Source organism: Rutilus rutilus (assembly GCF_951802725.1).
Source record: "Rutilus rutilus genome assembly, chromosome: 23".
Lineage (NCBI taxonomy): Eukaryota > Metazoa > Chordata > Actinopteri > Cypriniformes > Leuciscidae > Rutilus > Rutilus rutilus.
The window spans coordinates 9,669,360-9,693,117 of NC_140233.1; the positions used below are offsets into that span (position 1 = coordinate 9,669,360).

General features: G+C 37.6%; 1 protein-coding gene across 2 annotated transcripts; it reads left to right on the plus strand.

The window, feature by feature from the left end:
• Positions 1-12,913: 12,913 nt before the first annotated feature.
• Positions 12,914-22,824, plus strand: ehf (ets homologous factor). 2 transcript variants are annotated; one of them, XM_084397693.1, is made up of 10 exons: positions 12,914-13,044; positions 13,141-13,224; positions 16,474-16,582; positions 17,511-17,768; positions 18,835-18,891; positions 19,070-19,129; positions 19,280-19,348; positions 21,617-21,646; positions 21,854-22,049; positions 22,151-22,824. In XM_084397693.1, the coding sequence occupies exons 3-10, from the start codon at positions 16,483-16,485 to the stop codon at positions 22,248-22,250; spliced, it is 870 nt and encodes a 289-aa protein (XP_084253819.1). In that variant the 5' UTR covers positions 12,914-13,044; positions 13,141-13,224; positions 16,474-16,482; the 3' UTR covers positions 22,251-22,824. The 2 variants fall into 2 exon arrangements, with proteins under 2 accessions (XP_084253819.1, XP_084253820.1); XM_084397694.1 differs by lacking the exon at positions 12,914-13,044 and having other exon boundaries at positions 13,088-13,224; positions 19,073-19,129.
• The last annotated feature ends 934 nt before the right edge of the window (positions 22,825-23,758 follow it).

The window sequence follows — 23,758 nt, forward strand, 5'->3', positions numbered from 1 at the left end:
TCTGAGATTTGCAGGTGAGCTCTAGTTTGCTTAAACACATGCATATAAAACCTCATACTTAAAGCGGTAGGTCACCCAAAAAATGAATAAATTTAATTTGTTATTCACTGAAAATCTAGCTCTCCTAGAGACAGTTCAGAGAGAAGGAACAACAAAGTTCACTACTGATCAAAAGTTTGGAATATTAAGATTTTTTTATGTTTTTGAAAGAAGTCTGTCTTATTTGATGAAAATGACAGTAAAAACAGTACAATTGTGAAACAGAATTAAATTTTTAATATGGTTTGTGTTTTAATATGTTCAAATGTAATTTATTCCTGTGATGAAAAGCTGAATTTTCAGCATCATTATTCCAGTCTTCAGTGTCACATGATATACTTCAGAAATCATTATAATATGCTGATTTGCTTAAATATTTCTTATTATTATTATCACTGTTGATAAAAGTGGCTGCTTAATATTTTTGCATTACCATTCAAAGTTTGGCGTAAGCAAAATTCAAAGAAAGAAAGAAAGAAAATATTTGTATTCAACAAAGATGCATTTAAATAAGCAAATGTGAAAATAAAAATTCTATTTCAAATAAATGCTGTGACATTTGACATTTGTTACATTTAAGCAGCAATTACCATTTTCAACAATTCAGCACCAATAATAACTGATAATATCTGAGCACCAAGTCAGCATATTATAATGATTTCTGAAGGATCATGTGACAAAGAATAATGGAGTAATGATGCTGAAAATTCAGCTTTGCATCACAGGAATATAAGACATTTTACAATACATTCAAACATTTTCATTAGTAATTATTTTTCACAATTGTACTGTTCTTGCTGTATTTTTATGATCAATAATCGATTCCAAACTTTTAAACGATAGTGTAAATGATTGCGTATTTTTTGGTGTACTATGCTGTTAAATCCACAACTCTTAAAGTTGCATGGGAAATTATTCCATGCAAAGATCAAACTGCCAATCATCCTCCATTACAACTTTATTGCGGCATCACGACTCAGGAGGGGCCGATCTCTGCTGGTTGGTCCTCTGCAGGCATGTTGTATATTTATGGAGGAGAGTAGCTGACGTTTAATGAAGCTGTGCAGAACGGACCCGACAGGCAGCGCTTTCCACCGCAGGCTCGCTCTAATCTCTGTTAAAATAAAAGATAATGAAGCATTTAAACCATCTGAACCTCTTTCAGCCTGTAGCCACACAGAGAGATTTGATATGGAGAGACAAGGCGAGAAGCGATCTGGTAAAAGAGGGAGGGAGGAAGCTGTCATTGTTGGGTCAGAACAGTTGATCAGCCTCAAGGCCTGCAGCTGCAAACTGTGAAGGAGGTGGGAATGTTGGTGTGTCACGGTGTATGTGTCGTGGTTTATGTGTGGACAGGTTTGTGAATTGTTTTAAACGTCTGCGAACGTGTACAAAAATGGCCAAATCATGTTTTTCTTTAAATGTCATTAGGTTTCTATGAGGGCATGGTTTAAGATTAAATGTCCTTGCACGCTCTGTCCGAAATTCTCGTCTGAAATTTGCGCACGTTAAAAAATAAATACGACCTCATGTTGTTTCAGTCATGTTCACACACTGCCTCGGAAACTTTCGTCCGTCATAAAAAAATTCTGATCAGGTTCGATTTTCTGCATTGTTCGCATCCGTAGGTGTTTTGACAAGTCAGAGCCACCGAATGACGAATAGCCTACGAAAAAACACACACGAAAATTTCTGACTCAGTGTGCAAGGACCTTAAGGTGTAATTTAGTGTAAAACTAATGTTCTCAGAGCATTCTGGAGCCAAACATAGCTGAGTTATTGGGAAAACCAATGCATCTAGTGCATCTATGAGAGATTCTTGCTAATCTAACTTCAAAAGTCTCGGATTTTGTTGTGCTAAAATGTCCACATCTCTCTGTTTCTCAGTTCAGAGTTTTCGGATCATTATCTAATGTTATGCTGTTCCAATCTGTTTTCTTAGTTGCATCATTGGAATTGCTGCTAGGGCAAAGAGGCACAAGAGAAAAAGGATGAGAGAAAGGCAGCAATGAATGGAGATGGCGAAAGAGTGAAAACAAAGATAGAAAACCGCATAAAAATGGTAAGAAACAGAGTAGGAACATGTTTATACTGGACAACATGGTGTGTGTGGCTCACATCCGTACTGAAATTACATTTTCTCTTCAGCTCAGTGTTTCTGTTATCCGTTCAGTCCAGCTCCGTGTCTTTTCTCCTTTGGTCCTATGGAGCAGATACATCTCTGTGGGATCTGCCCTCACCACCGCAATCAACCCAAACAAAGCCGCGTGATCAAAGTATACAGCAGCATAAACAAAAGCTCGAGAGCCCTGCTCGCCTCCCTCAAGCTCAGAGTTTTTGATGATGAAAAGCAATGATGTTCTTGCATCTGAAAATTAACTATTTGAAAACATCATGGTAATTTATTTGGTACATTTGAAAGAGAAGATGTGAGTTTTAGTTTGCTGCACTCACAGAGTAAAACTTTACCAGACGTATGAAAATAAAGGTCTTGCAAAGAGATTTATAGCTTGGAGTTGTAGAATGCCATAGAACCTTTAAAATTTCCCATGACATCAAAAAGCCTTCACATTTCCTATGAGGCCACATAGTATTCACTGTAAAGTTTCAGGGGTGACAACCGCATTTAAAGGGATAGTTCACCCAAAAATGAAAATTCTGAAATTCTGTCATTAATTACTCACCCTCATCCTGTTCCAAGACTTTCATTTATCTTCGGAACACAAATGAAGATCTTTTTGATGAAATCGGAGAGATTTCTGTCCCTCCATAGACAGCTACGCAACTGACACTTTGACTTTCATAAAGAGATATGATCCATATGAATTGAGTGGTTAAGTCCAGATTTTCCAGGGGGGCAGCGTTTCATATTATTTTGAAGTTTCCCCGGGTGCCGCCATTGGCTAGCGGACCCCCACCTGCTGTTAGCATTCCATTGACTCCCATTCATTTTGGCGTCACTTTGACAGCGAATAACTTTACATCTGAGGCGTTTAAAGACTCCATTTGTCCATTATTTATTTCTAAAGAATCACGAAAATGTATAAAAGGCTCCATTACCTTATAGCTTACATTATGGCCCCGTAGATGCAGTTTTTGTAAAAATAGGCTAACGATTGCGTCATAACCACGCGACTCTCTGTCAGGAGGAGAAGCTCGCACGCAATCGGGGGGACGTGGAGGCAAAATGACAAAGTAATTAATCAGAATACTTAGCAAAAGTTTCTCCTGCTCCTAGCTCATGGACACCTCCTACTCACACTCTCCGTCTCTGCAAGTTTCGGAAGGGAATGATTCAGATTTCTCTCGGCACAGCTACTAGAAGACAGACGGGTTGCTCACGTCACATCTACGTCGTCATGCTCAGTTTGAGTCTGCGCAGTACGCTCGACCATCAGGAAGTTAGTGCTTCTAATTGACTTCACTTGGCTCCGTTGAATCCAATGGGGTCGCTGTGTCCAGTTTATATACTGTCTATGAAATTTTCTGAGGAAACTCAATCACTTTATATGATGAACAGGTTTAATTTGGGCCGACTCTTCGCCTACTGACCTAATACATAAAGAGTATGGGAAGCGCGCTAGCCAGACGAGATTTAAACTTTGGCTGGAGACCCAAGTTTTGGTTTGAAGACGAAAAACATACCAAGCACAATGTTCTCTCACCATTCCTGATTTCTAACACACACTCACTGCGTTCGTCGTGGGTTTGCGGCTGTCAGAGCAGAAACGAAAGCACGTTAGCTTATTTTGTCTATTAGATTGACAGATCTGAATAAGTCCCGCCCATAGACCCTCCTCTCGTAGAAATCAGGACAGAAGTGGTTGAATGTGGACTAAATAGATGGATTAAAACGTGGTTTTGTGTCTCCCTTAATACCAGGTGTTAACAGGGCCTCTACTTAAACTAAGTGTGTACATGCACTGTATTGTCAATTTCCTTCATATTCTGTCTGTGTGTGAGAGAGAGAAAGAGGGGTTTGCCTTACTCATAACATGACTAGTGCTTCTTCTGCTAGGTGATGTGGTGTGAATGTAAAACAGCGGTGGAATGAGCGAGAGGAGAGTGCTGGGAAACCAGCGGTAGTAATATCTGCTGTCTCACCTCAGCGCCTCTTCTCATTTCTCCTTGATTAGCTGCAGAAATGCAGTTTACTCTTCACCCCCTAATGAAGAGTAAAATAGATACGTGTGTGTTTGGGGTGGTGGTCGAAGGAAGAGAGGAAAAAGAGACATAGTACTTGTTTTGGTGAGTCGCCTTTCCCTTCAACTATTTGTGAAAGGAATCCTTGACCACCAACTGGGAGAAGCACACTCACTTTTAAGTGCACTCTGGTTTGCCACAACCTTTTTGAGCCCTAATTGAGGATGACATGGCAAAGTGCTATTTGACACTTTCTTAAGGCATTAAATATTCCCATAAGGACTTCCTGGAACAGACACATCACTCATTAAAAGGGTTCAACCTGATGTCTGAGAGCCACAATAGTGTGAAAGTTGCATATTTTAAAGGTTTATTGCCCCTGTTTCCCTGCTTGGCTTACATTGTAAGTGGATTACTGTAAATACACTTCTTGTTCATTTTTACAAATTGAGGGATGACTGAGTCTAAACTAGATTTGCTTTTCCTGAAGGAAATACCAGTGCTTGCAAAAGAATAGTGTTAAGATTTTAGGAAAGCTCAGGTTTTTTTCTCTGTGTAAATTAAATGTAAATCAACATTTGCGAGTGTGATATTGTACTACAATAGTTTCAAAACTACAAACTGTATTCAAAAAGTTAATATCTAGTAATTTACATTTCAAACACAATATTGAGAGTTTTTGCATATTTGTGCTCCAACGAAAATTTGTTTAAAAAGAACCAAAAAGTAGAATTAACATTGATCAGGTGATGGCTGATAGTGTGCATGGGAAACATGAGGGATGCTGGGAAGTGTAGTGCCGTTGAGGTGTGTGACGAGATCACTATGCAAATTTGCCATGACGTCATCACAGTTGGTTACATTTTGAGCAGATTAATCATAAATGTTTTTAAAAAGTCCAAAAATATTTGAGAACTCTTTTATCTTTTACCATTATTGCTTAGTAGTGGCACGAAATTGGAAACACTCCAAAAAAGTGTTGTTGCACTCGAGTGGTATATTTATGGCGTCCTCTCGCCATGAAGTGTTTGTGATTTTTCATGTTAAAACCAGAGAAGCTTGAAGTCTGTTTTTTGTGATAACATCTTTTCTTTTTCTACACCTCTCAGAGCTCCTAGAAGTCTGGCTTCTCCTGCGTTCCTCAACCTGAAAGAGAAGTGGCAAACTGTGAGTGCCCTTGTCAAAAAAAAAAGAAAAGTACATCACCCCATAACTGCTGGAGAAGTCTCCTGCTGTTTCAAGGAATTCTGGGTAAGAGTGTGTGCTGTAAGGGTTCATAAAAGTCAATCCAAGGGGGATTTACATGTACGAACCGAAGCTAAACCTAATCAGCATACTGCTAAGATCGATAAATCAAACTTAAAACACCATAACTGCAGGCTTCAAAGTAAAAACAACATCAAACAAAATGTCATGATTGCAGTATAATTTTTATTTAGATTACCACCATTCGCGGCAATTTTGATCATAATCGTTATCGCGATCGGCATTATCATTGTAGTGCTGCATGACAGCATCATTATTCCATAAGAATAGCCTACAGATGCAGATCATTTACAAGGACACATGATGGGACGCAAAGCCATTGGCGCTCTTCATTGTGCGTCGTGATGATCTTGTTTTCTGCGTGTGCGACCGTTTAGATTTATGAATTCATAAATACGGACCATCTCGCTTGAAAATATACAATGACTCTCAGAGGGCAAAATCAAACTCTAGTGGTTTCAATTATACGCCATATAAAAGCCAATGGGGAGAATTTATTTGTGTTCAACAGAGGACCGCACATCAATTGTGTTGTGCATATGTGTGTGGAAAGAACAAATGTGTGTGAAAGGCTTGACTTTTAACTACTAAAACAAAATAAAAACACCCACAGATCATTTTTAGTTCCATTTTGACACACTTCTGGTCTATTCAGCTATACGAGGGACTGCTGAATAAAGTTCTCTTCAGTGTGTTACTTAGTGTACTATTATAGTTTTTATTAATATACTATTATTTTTCGTTCGCTTAATCCTCTAGCTATGTTTGGAATAGCGTACTGCTCTTGCTACTTCTGCAATATACAGTATAGATAGGGCAGAAATAGTCAAATTAGTATGCTTTTTGCTACATTGCATGTCATATAGACATAATGTAGCCCGTTGTGTTCTGTCTTCCGGTTTGTATTTCCACAGCATGATGGTAAGATCTTACAGATTTATGAATGAACCGCTATGCTGACATTTGTTATGGCATCCGCTTCTAACATTACAGTGCTCATGAAAACTTTTGTTAACTCTACAATAACTCAAACACTATTTTCTAAAGATGACTGCATGCTTGTTCTCTGCCGCATAAGGTCTATATGAAGCACGTGACTGCTTTTCCTAATTTATTATTTGTTATTCATTACTGCAACATTTGGTGAGTGAAAACACGTAAACCCTAAAAGCTAACGTTAGTGTTTTGTTGTATATCAGTGCAGTCTAATGCAGCAGTCTGTGATCAGCGGAGTCTCTTTCCTTTTGCTTGTACAAAAGGAGTGTGACATGTTCATTAAACAGCAGGAATCCCATTAATAACCCCAGCAGCCCCATGTCACATCGCTCACGTGTAATTAGTCAAACAAACGGCCACAGCAATGCTAATTGTCCCCCTGTTCTCTCTCCCTCTCTCTCCGTCACTGTCACTCTAGTCCTCTTTTCTGTCCTCTCTGCTCTATCCTTTCCTCACAGTTTTCTTTAATAGCCTCCATCATACGTGCACTAATCTAGAAATCACACTATGATGTCTAATGGAAACAGTGACATTTTATTTTTATTATTTTATTTTATGTGATGCTATTCATTTTTTATATATATATATATATATATATATATATATATATATATATACTATTCTTTTTATATATATATATATATATATATATATATATATATGTTAATGCTTTTCATTTCAATTTTGTCATTCTTTTTTGTTTTGTTTTTTCATTTCATTATATTTATGTCATCATAAGTGCATTGACCTAGAAATCAAACTATATATATTAAGTTAATAATTATTTTATTTTGTTGTATTTTATTCGTTATTTATCTCATGCTATTCTCTTTATTATTTGTTTTATTTTACTTTTTATTTTATTCTTTTTTGTTAAATAAATTATTTAAATTTATTTAATTTATTTTTTTATTTTTTTATTTATTTTTTATTTTTTTCATTCTTATTTTGATACATTTTCATTTATTTTTCAATAGGTTTTTTTTGGTAAGTTTTTAATCAAGCCATACAATAGCTTATGTAAGGAACAAATTGAAGTCATTATTCACCGTAATAACACTAGACAGACTCTAGTCACTGTTTTCTTTTGTACTGTAAAAGAACAGTGTGAACATTCTCCAAAATACCTATTTCTGCATTTCCCAGAAGAAAGGAAAGCGTATGGTTATGCGTAAACAATGCCTACGAATGTTTGTGTGAACTATTCGTGTAACCTCAGGTTGCTCCAGGGGGCTTGTCACTGTAATTTGTCGTGAATCTCTTCGGATAAAAGCGTCAGCTAAATGACTGCTCATCAAAGGCCGTAAACACAGGCACTCTCATGCAAAAAAACGCATGCATATTGCTTGAGCACCCAACAAGGTCTCTCACGTTAAGATTGGAGTTGAAGGATGCTAATAGACTTCGAATGAGATCTACTACAAAGGTTATGGAGAAGGCTGCGTCTGGCTCCCACACCTGCCACTGGAATAGACTTACTGCTCAATTTAACCATGTCACCTCAAAGCGATGAGTCACCGGTGCTGTATATTAATGCTGAAATAGTAAAGCGCTACAATTAAAGACACATCGTGACCCTGGCTGTGACTAAACCTTATTTTGAGAGAAAAGGAACCTGTGAGTGCGTTCTAGTGAGTCATAATCCCCGTCATGTTCTGCAAGAGGGATACGTTCGACCTAAAAGTGCTGCTTTGTTGGTGTAATCACGCGATTTAGCTTGTTTGTTTGCTTTTTTTTAAAATCATTATTCCCCTGGTTTGCCAGAGGATGTCAGCGCCAACAGCTCACTTCCCCTCCGCTGAGCTCTGGAGCGGCGTTCTGTTCTGTCTGAATGAGTCTTTCAGAATTAATTTGTTCCCCAAAAACCCCTCCACAGACACAAAAGAGCGCTATAATTGTTGCAAAAGCCTGTCGACGTTCTTGCGGAGAAACCCGTGACTTAATGTGGGCAGCGCACCAAAACGATTTGAAATGATTTGAAGTGTGATTTACCCATCTGTGACTCGGTCTGTGTATTTACAACCTTAGCACACCCTGTGGCTTTTAGTGCTACTATCATTCCAGAAGAGCTTCTGCCTCTGTTGTCCAATTTAAGCCTCTCTACCGATGTCCAGCCAATCAGAAGCTTGGTTTTCCCGAGCCCTTCTGCCCAAGCAGAGCCAGAGAAATCCATGGCGGTCGTGATTTTTAGAGGGCAGCGCTGGACAGCAGATGCCGATCACAGGAGGCTCGCTTGGGCCGTTACAGTAGCCTGCAGGCTGCCGGGCATGTAACAGATAACAGGGGCTTATATGGTTCTATAGAGAGCATTGCTAATTCAACAACACAGACTTGCAGGTGGGCTGCAGAAAAGACCGTTCATACAGAACAGAGATCACGAAGCTTTTCTATAATTAGCACTCGTACTCGGAACACAAAGGAAGATATTTTGAAGATGGGCAGCATTGACTTCCATTGAATGGACAAGAAACTGTTTGGTTTTGAATTTTTGGGTGAACTATCCCTTTAAGTTGAAAAAAACGTAATACATAACTAGCGCACTACAAACCTCAAATCATGCAGATTGTTGTAGAAATGTGTGCTACTGTGTTTTTAAGTGATCAGACTTGCGATTTTGACCTTGAGGGTGAATAAACGGGCAAAGAAATGTAGGGATGCACCATGTGGCATGGATGATATTAAATGTCTACTGATCCCAATAAAGCAGTAATTAATTGTGGTGGACAGTAAAATTATATTCTATTGTCTAAATCAATTTATAGTGTTATAATAATACAATTATTTTATTTGAGAATTAATAATAAAAAAAATTTATTAATTCATTTATTATATAATAATAATTTATGTAAATGTATTTATATCTTAAAATATATTTTTATATTTATTTATAAATATACATTTAAAATATTTATATATTTCTATTTTATTTTTATCATTTACGTATATTTATGTAATATTTATAGATTTTTAAATAATTTTGTACTGTTTACCATTTTTAAATATGTATTTTTGTTTCATATTTATAGATTTTTATATTATTTATTTATTTAATATTAGTTTATTTTTAAATAATTTTGTACTATTTACAAATGTAATACAATTTAATGTACTGTCAATTATTTAGGCCTATTAACTCGACAGATATGGTATCATGCTTTCCTAAAAATAAATACGACAGAATAGTATAGAAACTTGGCATTGGGCCTATAAGCAACCACCCAAAACACCCTAGCAACACCATGGAAACAACCAACACCACTGAAGCATTGGAGTTAGGTTTTGCACATAACAAATGCTTCCTTGTTTTTTCTCAAAACGTGCAATCTCACTTACTATAGGAGAAGGTCCTTTTCTAGCATTTACCATTCTCATAGGTCATTTCAAAGAATGGTAGCCTAAGTCTTTGTATTGTAAAACAAAGTAAAAACAAGTGAAATTAAAAATATATATCTCAAAAGAAAAACTGCATTCCAAGTAGTGGTTTACAAGACAGCTTTCATATATTAAACAAGCACTTTAGTGTTCCAGCCATGTGGTGTCCCTTTAGTGAGCTCACAGTGCCATCAAGTGGCCTGGAGAGGAACTGCTCATTGGCCCAGTCGTCCCAGAATGCAATTGCTGCGGAGGAGGAGGAGAAGGAGAAGGGAAGTCAGACACATACGGTCATAACACACAGCGACATAGGACTCTCCAGTTCAGCTGGTGTAATTAGACAATACGTATAATTACTCTAGCCATCATGTGCAATGTTCAGCAAATAGACACACGTGCATATGCACACACACACAAGAATCCCTTCATTCAGCACAAATCATTCGGCTGATGCGGTGCTCATTACTCTAATTACATAGTCATTGTTCTCTCACAAAAAGGACGTAAAATTGCAATTTAGCCCGAGAAATTGCCATTTGTAGCTGTAATTGACCCTAATAAAATCATCCACTCTCTTTCTTTTCTCTGTCTCTTTCTCCACCTCATGTGAAATATTAAAGATGACAGCTTTGAACGTGCTGATGAGAGCCTAATGAAGGGATCGGGGAAAATGAAGGGAAGGAAGGAAAGAAGGATTTCTCGTCTGTAAATGAGCGCGTGAGCTGTAGCCCTTCTTCACAGACTAAGCGAACGTTTCGCTTTTCAAAACGGGTTTTCTGGCAACGGTTCCTCATGACTCAGCCTAAATACTGATCTTAAATCTAAGCGTTGCTGCAGTAGATTAGATCTTAATTTAATCTTGAAAGTGTTTGAAACAGTACAATGAAATAAAACGAAAACAATTCACTGCATTTTGAGGAGATTTGCAGCTCAGAGTATTTCAAATGTACATCAAGTGAAATGTAGACAATCCAATAAGTCAAAATAATAAGAGGGTACAACGTATTCACATGCTATAATCTGTAAATAATGCTAAAATAATAACACAGTTCATATTTTATTCAAAGCTTTTCAGTTCTTAAAAACATCTCATCAGACTCCACACAGTGCGAACAACACAGTGTTTGCTAGCTAATCTCAAATTGTGACCTGCTTTGTGTGCAGATGTTACGTTGGCCGAAGTGTGTGTGGCCACAGACGTATAATATCCTGCACATATGTTTCATATGAGTCAGAGTGAAGCAGAGTTCACCCATTATGAGTCTTAAAGCTTTAAGTCTCTTTAATCAGAGGCGTAAAGCTACCTGCAGACCTGAGCGCTCGCGGCCTGCTGTTTCCGTGTATGTCGGTGAACGTTCAGACCTCAGATCAAGGAGGCAGCGTGTTCATCTCGATCATATGGACCTGAGATCAGGAGGCATGCGCCGTGTTTTTGATCATGTTTTGATAGACAATGGAGTTTGCAGTGTGTGGAGGGTTGTTTTGTCTTATGCAAAACATTTTTTTTTACTATTTTGAGATTATTACTGCATTGATGTCCTTCTTTCCCCATCTTTTAAAGGGATACTTCAAGCAAAAAATGAAAATTCTGTCATTAATTACTCACCCTTGTGTCGTTCCAAACCCATAAGACTTCCGTTCGTCTTTGGATCACATATAAAGACTGAGAGATTTCTGTCCCTCCCATTGACGGCTACGCAACTACCACTTTGACGCTTCAAAAAGTTCATAAATAGATTGTTAAACTAATCCATATGAATTGAGCGGTTTGGTCAAAAATGTTCTGAAGAGACTCGGTCACTTTATGTGATGAACAGATTGAATTTAGGCTTTTATTCACACACAAACATTCATCAACTCACATAGCACGTTTGAGCTTCAGCAAGAACCAGCGAGGTTTGTTCTCGCGCGTCAAGAAAATACGGTTTACCTTCTGTTTTATGTCATGGGCTGACAGTCTGAGTGAGACTTAAAGTCATTGATTTGCTGCCATGTGATTGGCAATTGAACAGGTAAACCTAAAGTGGCTAGTGAGTGTGTATAATTAAAGGAAACCTCTCGGTAGCTATAAGATCATATTTCATGACAAAAGAAAAAATGGTAACACTTTATTTTAAAGTGACGTAGTGACATGTTACTACATGTACTTACTATAGTAATAATAACAGTATATTATGTAACTAACCCTAAACCAAACCCTAGCTGTAACTCTATAGTAAGTTAAAGGTATAGCGGAGGATTTTCCCGAATTTTAGAAAAGAACCGCCCTCTCCACTTTTTGAAAAAATGCACTCTACCTGCTCCCGAGAGGGAACGCCTATTAAACGTGTGCACGAGAGAGCATACACTAGCTAATCATAGCTTACATTAACTTTTACTAGCAGTGATTTTAAATGGATTTCTGTCCAGTAGAAACTTCGCGACTGAGGCATCAGTGGGAAGCCCAACCTGTGTTTTGAGCGCATGCCATCGTGTGAATCGTGCGCAAGCGCACGTACGACGGCCTTACGTAAACATATCACCAGAATGATTGACACTTAGGAGGACCAATAGTCTTGATGATCCACCCGGAAAAAGAAAATCCTCCGCTATACCTTTAACGTAGTTAATTAATATTAATATTAAATAAGTGCTTATTTGAGTAAGTACAATGTAACGACGTCACCTTAAAATAAAGTGTAACCCCAAAAAATGGCATAAAGAAAACTAAACTTATTTTTAGGACCACTACCATTTTTTACTGTATTGTTGAAAAAAAAAAAAAAATCTCATTATAGTAATGACAAAAACAATTAAGTTTTACTGAATTTAATTTACAGTATGGTGATTCAAAAGAAATGAAATTATGTGCTTATTTGCCATGCAAATAATGCCAGAAATATATATAATTTTAGTCTTTGTGAGATTTTTGTTTACTGGCTCTGTTATTAATTTTGCCCTTAGAAACAAAAGCAAAAAAATGACGTTAAAACAAAAAGGACGACTGGATAGTTTGGTTCTTGTTCAACATCAATAGATTAATTACTGACAGGATTGCTGAAGCATGTGGGTTAGTGTGTGGGCGAGAGAGAAAGAGAGAAAGACTGATAGTATGTTCATAGTGAAAGTGACTTGCTACAACAGTACCTTTCTTACAGTATGCAAATACCTAGGAACCAACCTGACATGAAAGAAGCCAATCAAAGCAACAGGAAGCAGACGGAATAAAAATCCTCATTGGTGAACAAGGTCACACTCCGTCACAGAAGTCTGTCAGGCCTAAACTGTGTCACAGGTACACAACGCAGTCTCTCCATTAAACCGAAATCTTCTCTCCCCATACAGACGCTGAAAACTTTAGAGGGAGAAGAAAAAGACATTTAACTTTCAACAAGTAGCAGTCCATCTGGATCACATTCATCATCTCTGGTGAGCAATATGACACACTTTAATTATCTTTGATTCTCTGCAGGACAGGTTTTATTCACTCATGCACTTCAGTGATGGTCCCAGATGATGCAAAACAATTCAGTTTAACAAGTGACAATCAATAGTTGTATAAAAATAATGTGCATTTTGTGCCTTTTTTGCCTTTACTCTCAACATTTGCATGTTTTTAAACATAGAATCACGTTAAACAGGATCAAAATCAAGAACTATGTATCTGTTGTGTATCAACTGTGATAGAATTGCCTTAACTCTCAAAATAAGTTAAGCAATTTTCAACTTTTTTTAAAGTCAGTTTAATGTAATTTAAGTTGAAATGACTTAAACATCTAGGTTGGTTGTACTTAAGAATTTAAGGCAATAAGAAGTCAATAATCTTTTCAATATAACGATATACTGTTCATATTTATTTTGACACTTTGCGGTTAGAACTAATTTAGTGGAACTGACTTTATGCATCCACTAAAATTGGGGCCAGTTGTAGAAAAAATTTGCTAAAATTGCTTGAAAAGGTGAATTTACTTTTTTGAAAAGCATAATTTGTTGCAGATGCCATTTGGTTTGATTATTTTTATGTAATGCACTGACATTTTTAAGTGTGAAAGTGTCTAAACACTTTTAGGGCACCTGTGTAACTGGGAAACCCTTTGCATGCTGTAAACAACACATCCAAATTGAGTGTAAATGGCCCCTATTGCGCTGTAAATAACAGGTGAAGGAAATGTCAGTCACTGTAAGGAATGTCATAAACACCAAAAAATGCGTTTATAGATTTCTTTTCCTCATACATTACAGTAGACATCACCATAGTAACACACCAGTCTGGGATGAAAACATCAGATGGGTTTCATAATAGTGGAAAGAAACTGGCAACCTGATTTTCCAGTTAAAAGACAAAGAGCAATTCATTAGTAATTTGATTTGATCTTATGTGTTGAAAAAAGTAGATTCAAATCGCTATGTAAAACAAATTGTAATTATACAGAATGTCCATTCATAATGGGAAACTGGGATCTGTTAAAGTTCTGTGCTTCACAAATTAATTCATACATTTTAGTAATTACTTTTACTACTTTTACTACTACTTTTACTTACTTTACTAATTAAAAAAAAGAAATACGTATAAGCAACTTACACACTGTTAAAAATAATATGATCAGGAAGTTATGACAACCTATGTCTTTACATCGCTTTAACTCATCAAAGCACTTTTCAACTTTATTTGTGTTATACAAGATTCAACTCATTTTTTAAGCCAGTTTAATGTAATTTAGGTTGAAATGACTTAAACATCCAAGTTGATTGTACTTAAAATAGGTCAGGTAGCAACTTAAATAAATAATTTGAATGTGGGAGGAACATTGAAACATTTTGATTAATTTTAGCTTTGCTTAACTAAGCTGTGGTTGAAGTTTTTTTTTTTTTAGGACAATACAAATGCTAAGTTTCTAACCTCCTTTATTTGCTCTAGGTGTGAACATTATCTTGGCCTATTGTTAGCATATAGCTTCCCCCAGTTTTATAAACATTCCATAAAATGATGTGCTTGGTCAGTCATCTTTAGATCTATAAAAAGACAAATATAGGTCAGATTTCAAGTAGGAAGTCTGTTAGCAGAGCAGATAACGCAGGTTGTTCACATACAGCATTATACACAGTGTATACGAGAATCTACGGTTGACTACGAAATCAAACTAAACAGGTTTACAAGCCTTCCCAGGAATGTCAATAAACTGTGTAAATAATTGATTACAGTTATTGCTACTGGCACCCTGCTGAAATTTTTTTTTTTCTTTTTTTTCTTTTTGACAAATTCACAAAAAAAAAGAGGTTTTAATAAAAAAATTTAGCATCATGTTTTCACCCCATGTTCATATCATACATATTTTCTCTATGATTATGACCATTATCTAATTTAGATCTGGGTTTCTTTGTAAGTGGACATTCACACTAACAGGGACTCGAAGCGTCAAAACAACCGGACATAACAACTTGAGCGGAAGTTGGCGTTGATGATACGATTCAGGCATGTCAAGCAATGCGACAAAGCTGAGAAAAGTTTTTATTTATGCAAATGAGCAGCGTCCTGATTCGTCTACAATCGGTGGAGCTCACGTGATCCATGTCATGTGAGACACTGATAATTATGCTAATTTAAGGGTTACAGAAAATGTTTTTTTTTTTTTTTTTTTTTTCATTTGATCCCACAAATAAAGTTAGAAAATCCAATAGGTCATAAAGCAACATCATGGAACCTTGTACCGAATGATTTGAAGTAGCTAAAATAATAACAAGTCCGTGCACTACAAAAATAGCACTTCTTATGTGACTTACAATTTTCTTTTGAGTTTATGTTAGCATTTTGCTAAGCTAACAGTGTAAACTCAGGCATAAAAATACATAAAATATACAAATATTGCATAAAATACTTTTGTTTTTGTATTTTAAAAGTGTATTTATAATTTATAATCAACATTTCTCTTATCATAGGAGACTGCATAATTTAGTTTTTGAACCTTTTTTTAACAGGGACTACAATATCTTAAAACTGGGTTTTTGAATGATCATAGTAGAATATTATTTTATAAAGGTTAAAAGACAATCAGCTTTTCAGGATACTTGATTGGGATTAGATTGTGCTCAAGTTTTTCATTGGGCTCCTACGTACAAAAACTTCAGAATCAAACACAATTATGTTTGTGCAGTAGTTTTCAGCTAACCTGGAACTTGGATCACAAATGCATTCACATCGACAGATGATTTTAAAAAGTGCTTTGTATAATGCTGTTGCAAGTACACGGTATGACTGTACCATTGATCTAACTGTTTAACTGAAGGACAGGTGGACCTTTATGTATGCAAAGCAGTTAGACACACTAACACATTCCTGTGCAAATGTATCTGCATGTGTGGTTGAATGTAGCACGAAGGACGCCTACGCAACTTTCACCCCCTCCGTTTACCTCTCTGTACATACAAGACCTTTGTTTTCCTTTACTGATCAAACCTGGGAACTAGAATAACGCCTATACTTTAATCACGTGGCCATTTGTGATGCTGTATGTATGTTTACTATTACAAGAATGTTTTCCACCAGGAACAAGCTATAAGGCATCAACTTTATGTCCAAGGCTAAGTTAGACTCTTCTAGTCCATGTTGATCTTCCAAATTTACATTGGGTGAATAAAGGCAACCAGTAAAGTTTCTTTTCTATATCCTGTATTCAACAGCACTGGATCATGGTCCTTCAGGCCAGCGGTGTCATGAGTATCCCAGCTACTGTGAGTGTCGACAACCAGCTACCTGCTTCATGGATGGCTCACTACAACTGTGCTGATGGTAAATGTCTTTTTCATCTGAAACACCATGAACTAAAGAGTCTAAGAAGGTGCACTTATGGTTATTCTGCCATCCAGTGTAATTCCAGTTAAGATTTTAGGGTGTAGGTTTCGTTTATCACTAATCAGCGGAGACTCTCTCTGGCAGGTTAATCATTTACTCTAGCAGTCACTGCTGGAGTTACCAGGTTATCAGTTGCATGCACAGGGGACCATGATAGAGATAGTGAAAGTGATTCATACTTATCTAGAAACCGTGTGAGGTACTTTTTATGCTTTTTACAGTGTGGAACTGAATCTTCTTCAGTGAATATTAGTTTCACCACTGCTGAAAAGACTTGTTTAGCTGTTCAACAGCATATATATTGTTTTGGATCTGATTGTCCTCACATGTGATGCTACTCTCCTGCAGTCTAGCTCAGAGACCTTCAACCCAACTCTTGGAGACGCACTATCCTGCAGAGTTTAGCTCCTACCCTAATCAAACAGACCTGAACCAGCTAATCAAGGTCTTCATGATTGCTTGAAAATCATAAATAGGTTTGTGGAAGCAGGTTGGAAATAAACATTGAAGGTCAGTGGGTCTCCAGGAGCAGGGTTGAAGACCTCTGCTGTAGCTAAACCAGTAAGACTTCCTGCTACGACAAAGACTTCAACCAACTTCACCAGAAAACTCAGCTGGAAACACCATAATTGTGCTGATCCTCCAGCTTGAACATAGAAACGTTTCACTTCATTCTACTCCAGTTAGTAGTTTTATCTGGTGCACTCTAGATAAACCATAAAGTCTTTCTTTTGGTCAACCAACTTCACTAAAATGGTCAAATGTGGCAGTATTGGTCCACTTGACCAACCAGCATAAACAAGGTTTCAGTAGAGACATTTTCTATATCCTTTTGAAACTATTCTGCTTCAACTTGCATCCCCAGTTTCCATGGTAACATCCGGTTACACAAGCCGGCTCTGGTCTCAGGATCCTCACCCACAGAACTGGACCAAGTACCAGGTGTGGGAATGGCTCCAACAGACGCTGGACATGCACCAAATTGATGCCACCAGCATTCCCTTCCAGAACTTTGACCTTGACGGGAGGCAATTGTGCAACATGAGCTTCCAAGACTTCACCCGGGCGGCCGGATCCGTAGGTTCTATACTTTTCCAGAGCCTGACTGACCTCAAGTGGAACGGTAAGATGTCATTTAGAACATGGTCCTGGATCAACAACCTTGCTGATCCTTGATCAACCAGATATCAGATTGTTACGGTTGGGTTTAAGGGTTGACTTTGGGTTAGGTCTTCTTAACAATCAGTAGTTTTCCTTTAATTCCCTCTGACATGGAGTATGTTATGGTTATGGGTTTTGGGGTAGGGATAAGAGTTGCATTTGTGTGGGTTTATCTTTCGATTGTTTGCTATAGGAATGTTGTTTCAAGTTCTTGAGGGCATGGTGCAACATTATTTCAGATGACACGAGTCCCAACTCGTGGTCCATTCCTGATCCCATTCTCCTCTCTTATATCTATTAATTTCCTGTCTCTTTGACTATCCTATCAAAATAAAGGTAGAAAGGCCAGAAATAGTTTTTAAAAAAGGATGGTAGTTCAGGAACATTGAACATTCCATTGAGTGTTGCATAAAGGAGTGTTCAACAAAAATAATATGACGGTATGTTTTATAATTTTCAAACGAAGTGGTGTAATTGGCGGCAAGTATCCTTGTCAGAGCTTGCCTTTTGGGGATCCCAATTTTAATCACTAGAAGCATTCTTTTGTGGAAAAATTAGTGTTTGTTCTAGTGAAATCTCACAAGCATGAGCTTGGAAAGTCCAGCCATTGAGCATGAGTCCCTCTTGGATTCATTATGGTATAGTACATGGGAATTGTTCACCCAGTATTCACCCATAGATATTCCCATGAAATTGTTTTTAGAGAAACAAATATATGAAATGGATTGTACATTTCCATGTATGCTACAGTATAATGAATCCAGAGGGGTGCTGCTAACAAGACCCAGAGGTTCATAATCAGTCAGGGCTATACTTTTGTTTCAGTTTTCATTACAGTGTATTACTAAACCTTCTAAAATCCAGAAAACTTATAGAGGTGACATGTGAGAACCATGCCAGCAAGTTAAACTGGTTTAAGACAACATGATACGGGAATGTTAATGATAGTCATTATAAAACATGCACTCTGTTTTGAAGACATTTTTAGACACTCATTTTGTTTTTCTTTTTTTCTTAATGTCTGACAGGTCAGTATGGTCAAACAGATATGTTTATACCAGGGGACATTAAAACAGAAATAGATGGTGAGTAAATACACAAAAAGCTTTTGATTTCGTTTTAATCCCTAAAGTTCACATAATTCCAGTGACTTTTAACATTGACCCCGTATCTGCTGCTGAAAACGGAGTTTACCGATTCTCTTGAAAGAATTGTAGACTTCTCATGTCGCAATTTTGTGACCAAGTGCTTCAATTTCCTCAGCAGATTTCCCATGTTCAATCCTCCCCTTCAAGGAAGAACCCAGCTTTTACAGCCCTTCAGGTACCTGTGAAATCCATTGATGATTTTTTTTAAACGTATTTTTATGTGATTTACATTTTTCCTATGAAACCAAGATGATGTGTGTGTTTATTTATGCACATATTAATCTGATGGTTTGATAATATTGTGCCATATTTCCTCTTTCCTCAGAACTGTTTGATATCAAAAGCTCATTCCAGCCCAACATCACATTGGCCTCACCGGCTCCCTCAAGCCCAGGTAAATGATCTTAATTTGAACTGTCCTAAAGCTAATCCTAAAAACAGTATTGCTTCCTCTCTATGCCAGTATCATGGTATGGTATGGTATGGTATAGTATAGTAATGCTTATATTTGTTGTTCAATTATCCTGATGCATATAAAATCTATTAAGTGCACCAACACGGTTATGGGTTCAATTCCTAGGGAATGCAATTAACAGATAAACATTTATTTCTTTAAGTTGCTTTGAATAGAAGCATCTGCCAAATGCATGAAAATAAATCCATAAATGGATCTGTTTTAACTCGCTTGCAAATAAATATTTAACAGACTAATGTTCATAGTTATAATACAATTACATTGGAATGAATACTAACTGGACTACAAAAAGGTCATCAAAGCACCCTTAAATTGACGTGAAGTGAAAGCCAAGTATGGTAACCTGTACTTGGAATTTGTCCTCTGCATTTAACCCATACAAGTTAGTGCACACACATTAAGAGCAGTGAGTAGTAAACACAAACACACTGCAAACCGTAGACACACACCCGGAGCAGTGGGTAGCCATTCGCTGTGGCGCCCGGGGAGCAATTGAAGGGGTCAGTCGTGGGTTTTGAGGGTGGAAGAGAGTGCTTTTCATTCACTCCCCCAACCTACAGTACGTTTTCCAGCCGGTATTGAGAATCGAACCTATGGCTGCGTCTGAAATCTTAGGCAGCTGACTTGTTGCCTCACTGCCCTATCAGGCAGCTTTGCAACTTTGCAAGCAGCGTTTGCCCATGAAAGTATCTCACGGAACTGATTTTGGACAGACTTCTGAGGTTTAATGATCTGTTCTACACCAAAATGGAGAGAGCTTTAGTGATAACTAAGCGTATATTAAAGGGGACCTATTATGCCCTTTTTCACAAGATGTAAAATAAGTCTCTGATGTCCCCAGAGTGTGTATGTGAAGTTTTAGCTCAAAATACCCAACAGATCATTTTTTACAGCATGTTTAAATTGTCACCTTTTGGTGCTCAGAAAAACGCGCTGTTTTAGTGTGTGCCCTTTAAATGCAAATAAGCTGCTGCTGCACGGCACAGGGGGCGGAGCTTCATGAGCTTGCGCTCAGTCTCTCAGGACAATTTCATCTCACGGAATGATGATAATATCAGAAACTCTCAGTAATGGTGTTCATTTCGACCCGGAGTTAGACAATAATGCCTACAGAGTCAGAGTGCTGTATAGAGATGGAACAGGTATAGTTTATTTTAATTACGGTTATAACGTATTTGTCATCTGCTTGTATGTATCCACTATTAATAGCCTACAAGTCTGCTGTTTCGGACCAGGTCCGAATGATGATCAAAAATATACTGATGAGTTTAATAAAGTTTATTGTTCATCACACAAAAGATGAAGCGTCAGTTTTACTCCAGAAAATCACCGTAAGAGCTGAGTAAACACAGTATAAGAAGTGCGTAAGTACATAAACGAATTTCGATAGAGTTGAGGGAGCATTTTCTTTGAAAACAAAATAATTCCACCTCGTCTTCAGCGGCTGCCTCAGATTTCGGGAGTAAATAGAGAGAAAGCTATGTGAATTATTAATACATCCAGCCACTCAACACCTACAACGCTTGGGAGACATTCTCGTCAGTGCAGCAATGGCGGATGTGTACAAGTCGCTGTGAACTCGATCAGGGCGGGTCTATGTCTGTCAACACTCGTGGGCGGGGCCTGTGGCTTTAGTGACGTCACTAAAGCCGCATTCTGAAAACAGGTCGTTGGGAGACACTGCTTATTATTTATGGGGTTTAATAAAAAAGGAGTGAGTGGATTTTTATCACTATTGGGTGGTTGTGTACACACACTGCCAACACACATTTATGTCCAAACAGCATGCAAAAGTGAATTTTGCATAATAGGTCCCCTTTAAATTACTACAGTACTAATTTATCGCTAGAAATGACAACAAAAGTGGAAAAAGTTGGTCAAAAATGTACATTTACACAATCTGACCACCAACTGTACCTTCAGACACCATCTTTATTTTTTTAAGCGTAACTGACACAGAATGGAACGCACAGGATTGTGGGATATCAAAGGCAGTGAAGGATCCATTTTTGAAGGCAACATTTTAGGACGCAGCTCATATGACTCGTGCACGTATTCAAAAGCAATAAAATATTTTAAAGCCAAAACTGGAGTTATTATTCATAGTTATTGGAGTTTCCTGATCCAAAAAGAAATGTGACATGTCCCTTTAATAAATATGGTTTCATTTCCATTTTCTCCTTTCAGATCCCAAACGGTCACAAGTCAAAAGACACAGTAAGTTGACAGGTTATTAATATCTTACTTCCCTAAAGGGTTTTTTTTTCTGTTAATGTGTTCTGAGATTCACCCAGCTGTTGTCCTACCTGACAGCAGCACATACCGAAACCTCTGGCACGTGCATGTGCTTTTTCAAGCTTTAGATTCCTTTGGTTTCTCATCTCTCTCCGTTCACACAATCTCAATTATTTCCATATTTCCCAGACCCTCGTGGGACGCACCTGTGGGAGTTCATCCGAGACATTCTCCTGAACCCCGAGCGTAACCCTGGCCTAATCAAATGGGAGGATCGCTCCGAAGGGGTTTTCCGCTTCCTTAAGTCGGAAGCTGTGGCTCAGCTTTGGGGCAAGAAGAAAAATAACAGCAGTATGACCTACGAGAAACTCAGTCGAGCCATGAGGTAACATCTCCCCTGGAGTTTTGCAACTTTTGAAAGGATTCTGATCAGTATTCCGAGCTTCTCACATGTTTCTATCTCTCTCTCTGTTTTCACCTCCAAAGGTATTATTATAAACGAGAGATCCTGGAACGGGTGGATGGACGTAGACTTGTCTATAAGTTTGGCCGAAACGCTCGAGGCTGGAGAGAGTCTGAGAAGTGAAGGACTTTGTCTTCACATGTAGCTTCCAAGTGAAACTCTTATTTATAATATTATGGCCATTCTATTTTTATTTTTGAAGAACTGGGACTATGATGTTGTGTTTATAATAATTGTGTACTCGTCTGTCACCTTGTTGTTGTTATTTGACTATTTTTAGATGCTCTTTAACACTTTGTTTACATTAAAAATGTACCAATGTTTTTTTATGAATTTGAATTTAATGCGTAACAGTTTTGAATATACATTGTCAAAAGCTATTTAACCGGCTTTTGAAAATGAGAAATATCCCGAGGATGACTCCAGTTTGGCTTTTAAATGGATTCATTTGTCTTGAATGCAAGTAGAATGAACTCTTTGAGTAGACTTTTACCATAGTAAAACAGCAAAGGAGTTGAAATGAAGGACTAAAATGTAAAAAAGCACAAACAATTGCAGGTTGTGGTCTTTATTGACATGACTGTCAATACACATCATGAACCACAAAAAGACACAATGTCAATGTTTTTATTAATGCTTGTATATAGACTGTGTTTTTTGCAATTAAACACTAATAAAAACCATTTTTTAAACACTGAATGAAGCTTTTATTTCCTCGGGGCGAACACAGAACATTTAATTGAGTCATTTTGTATTTATTTGATTTATTTATGAGGGACACATTAATTAACATCACAATGATTGATACATTTTGCCAGATTTAGCCAAGATGGCACAAACAAAAATCTTTTAACCTGCAGATGGCTACATTTTATATATATAATATCCCAAATATAATATATATATACATATTCAAGTTGTGAACACACCGAAGAATGCAAGAAAGATTAAAGTTACTTTCAAAATTGTAAAATGTACTTCAACATAAGGGAGTTTTTTAAGACAATAGGCCCTATTTTAACGATCTAAGCGCGTGGTCTAAAGCACAGGGCGCAAGTGCGCTTAGCGCATGTCTGAATCCACTTTTGCTAGTTTAACGACAGGAAAATGGTCGGCGCTCTTAACGATTAATGGGTGTGTTTTGGGCGTAACGTGCAGTAAACCAATCAGAGTCTCATCTCCCATTCCCTTTAAAAGCCATTTGCGCTCGTATGAGTACAGGACACAAAAATCGTTCTTCTTTCTAAAAGACTTGACTTATACATAGAAGATGAATTTCAACCTGATTGAACCAGTGGCCAATAAAGTTTGGGAACGGCTCATCCCTTCACATACGGGGACAATGCTGGATGTCAAAGCAAGTCTTTTATTTTCCTTTTTGTTGCTCGGATGGTAATGATCTGCAGCAGCTGTGGCCAAAGATGTTGTCAGTGCTGAGTTATGTTAGATAAGACGAAATGCCAGCGAGTTAATTGTTCCATCGTGCGTGTCACGGCCACAGTGCTGCCACCTCCGGACAATAGATAAACGGCTCCCTGCTGCTCCGCGAGATAAGAGTCGCTGACACTCTCTGGCCTCACTCTTTGTCTTCCTGTCTGATTTGTCATAGGCAAATCCCTCTCTCACCTTCC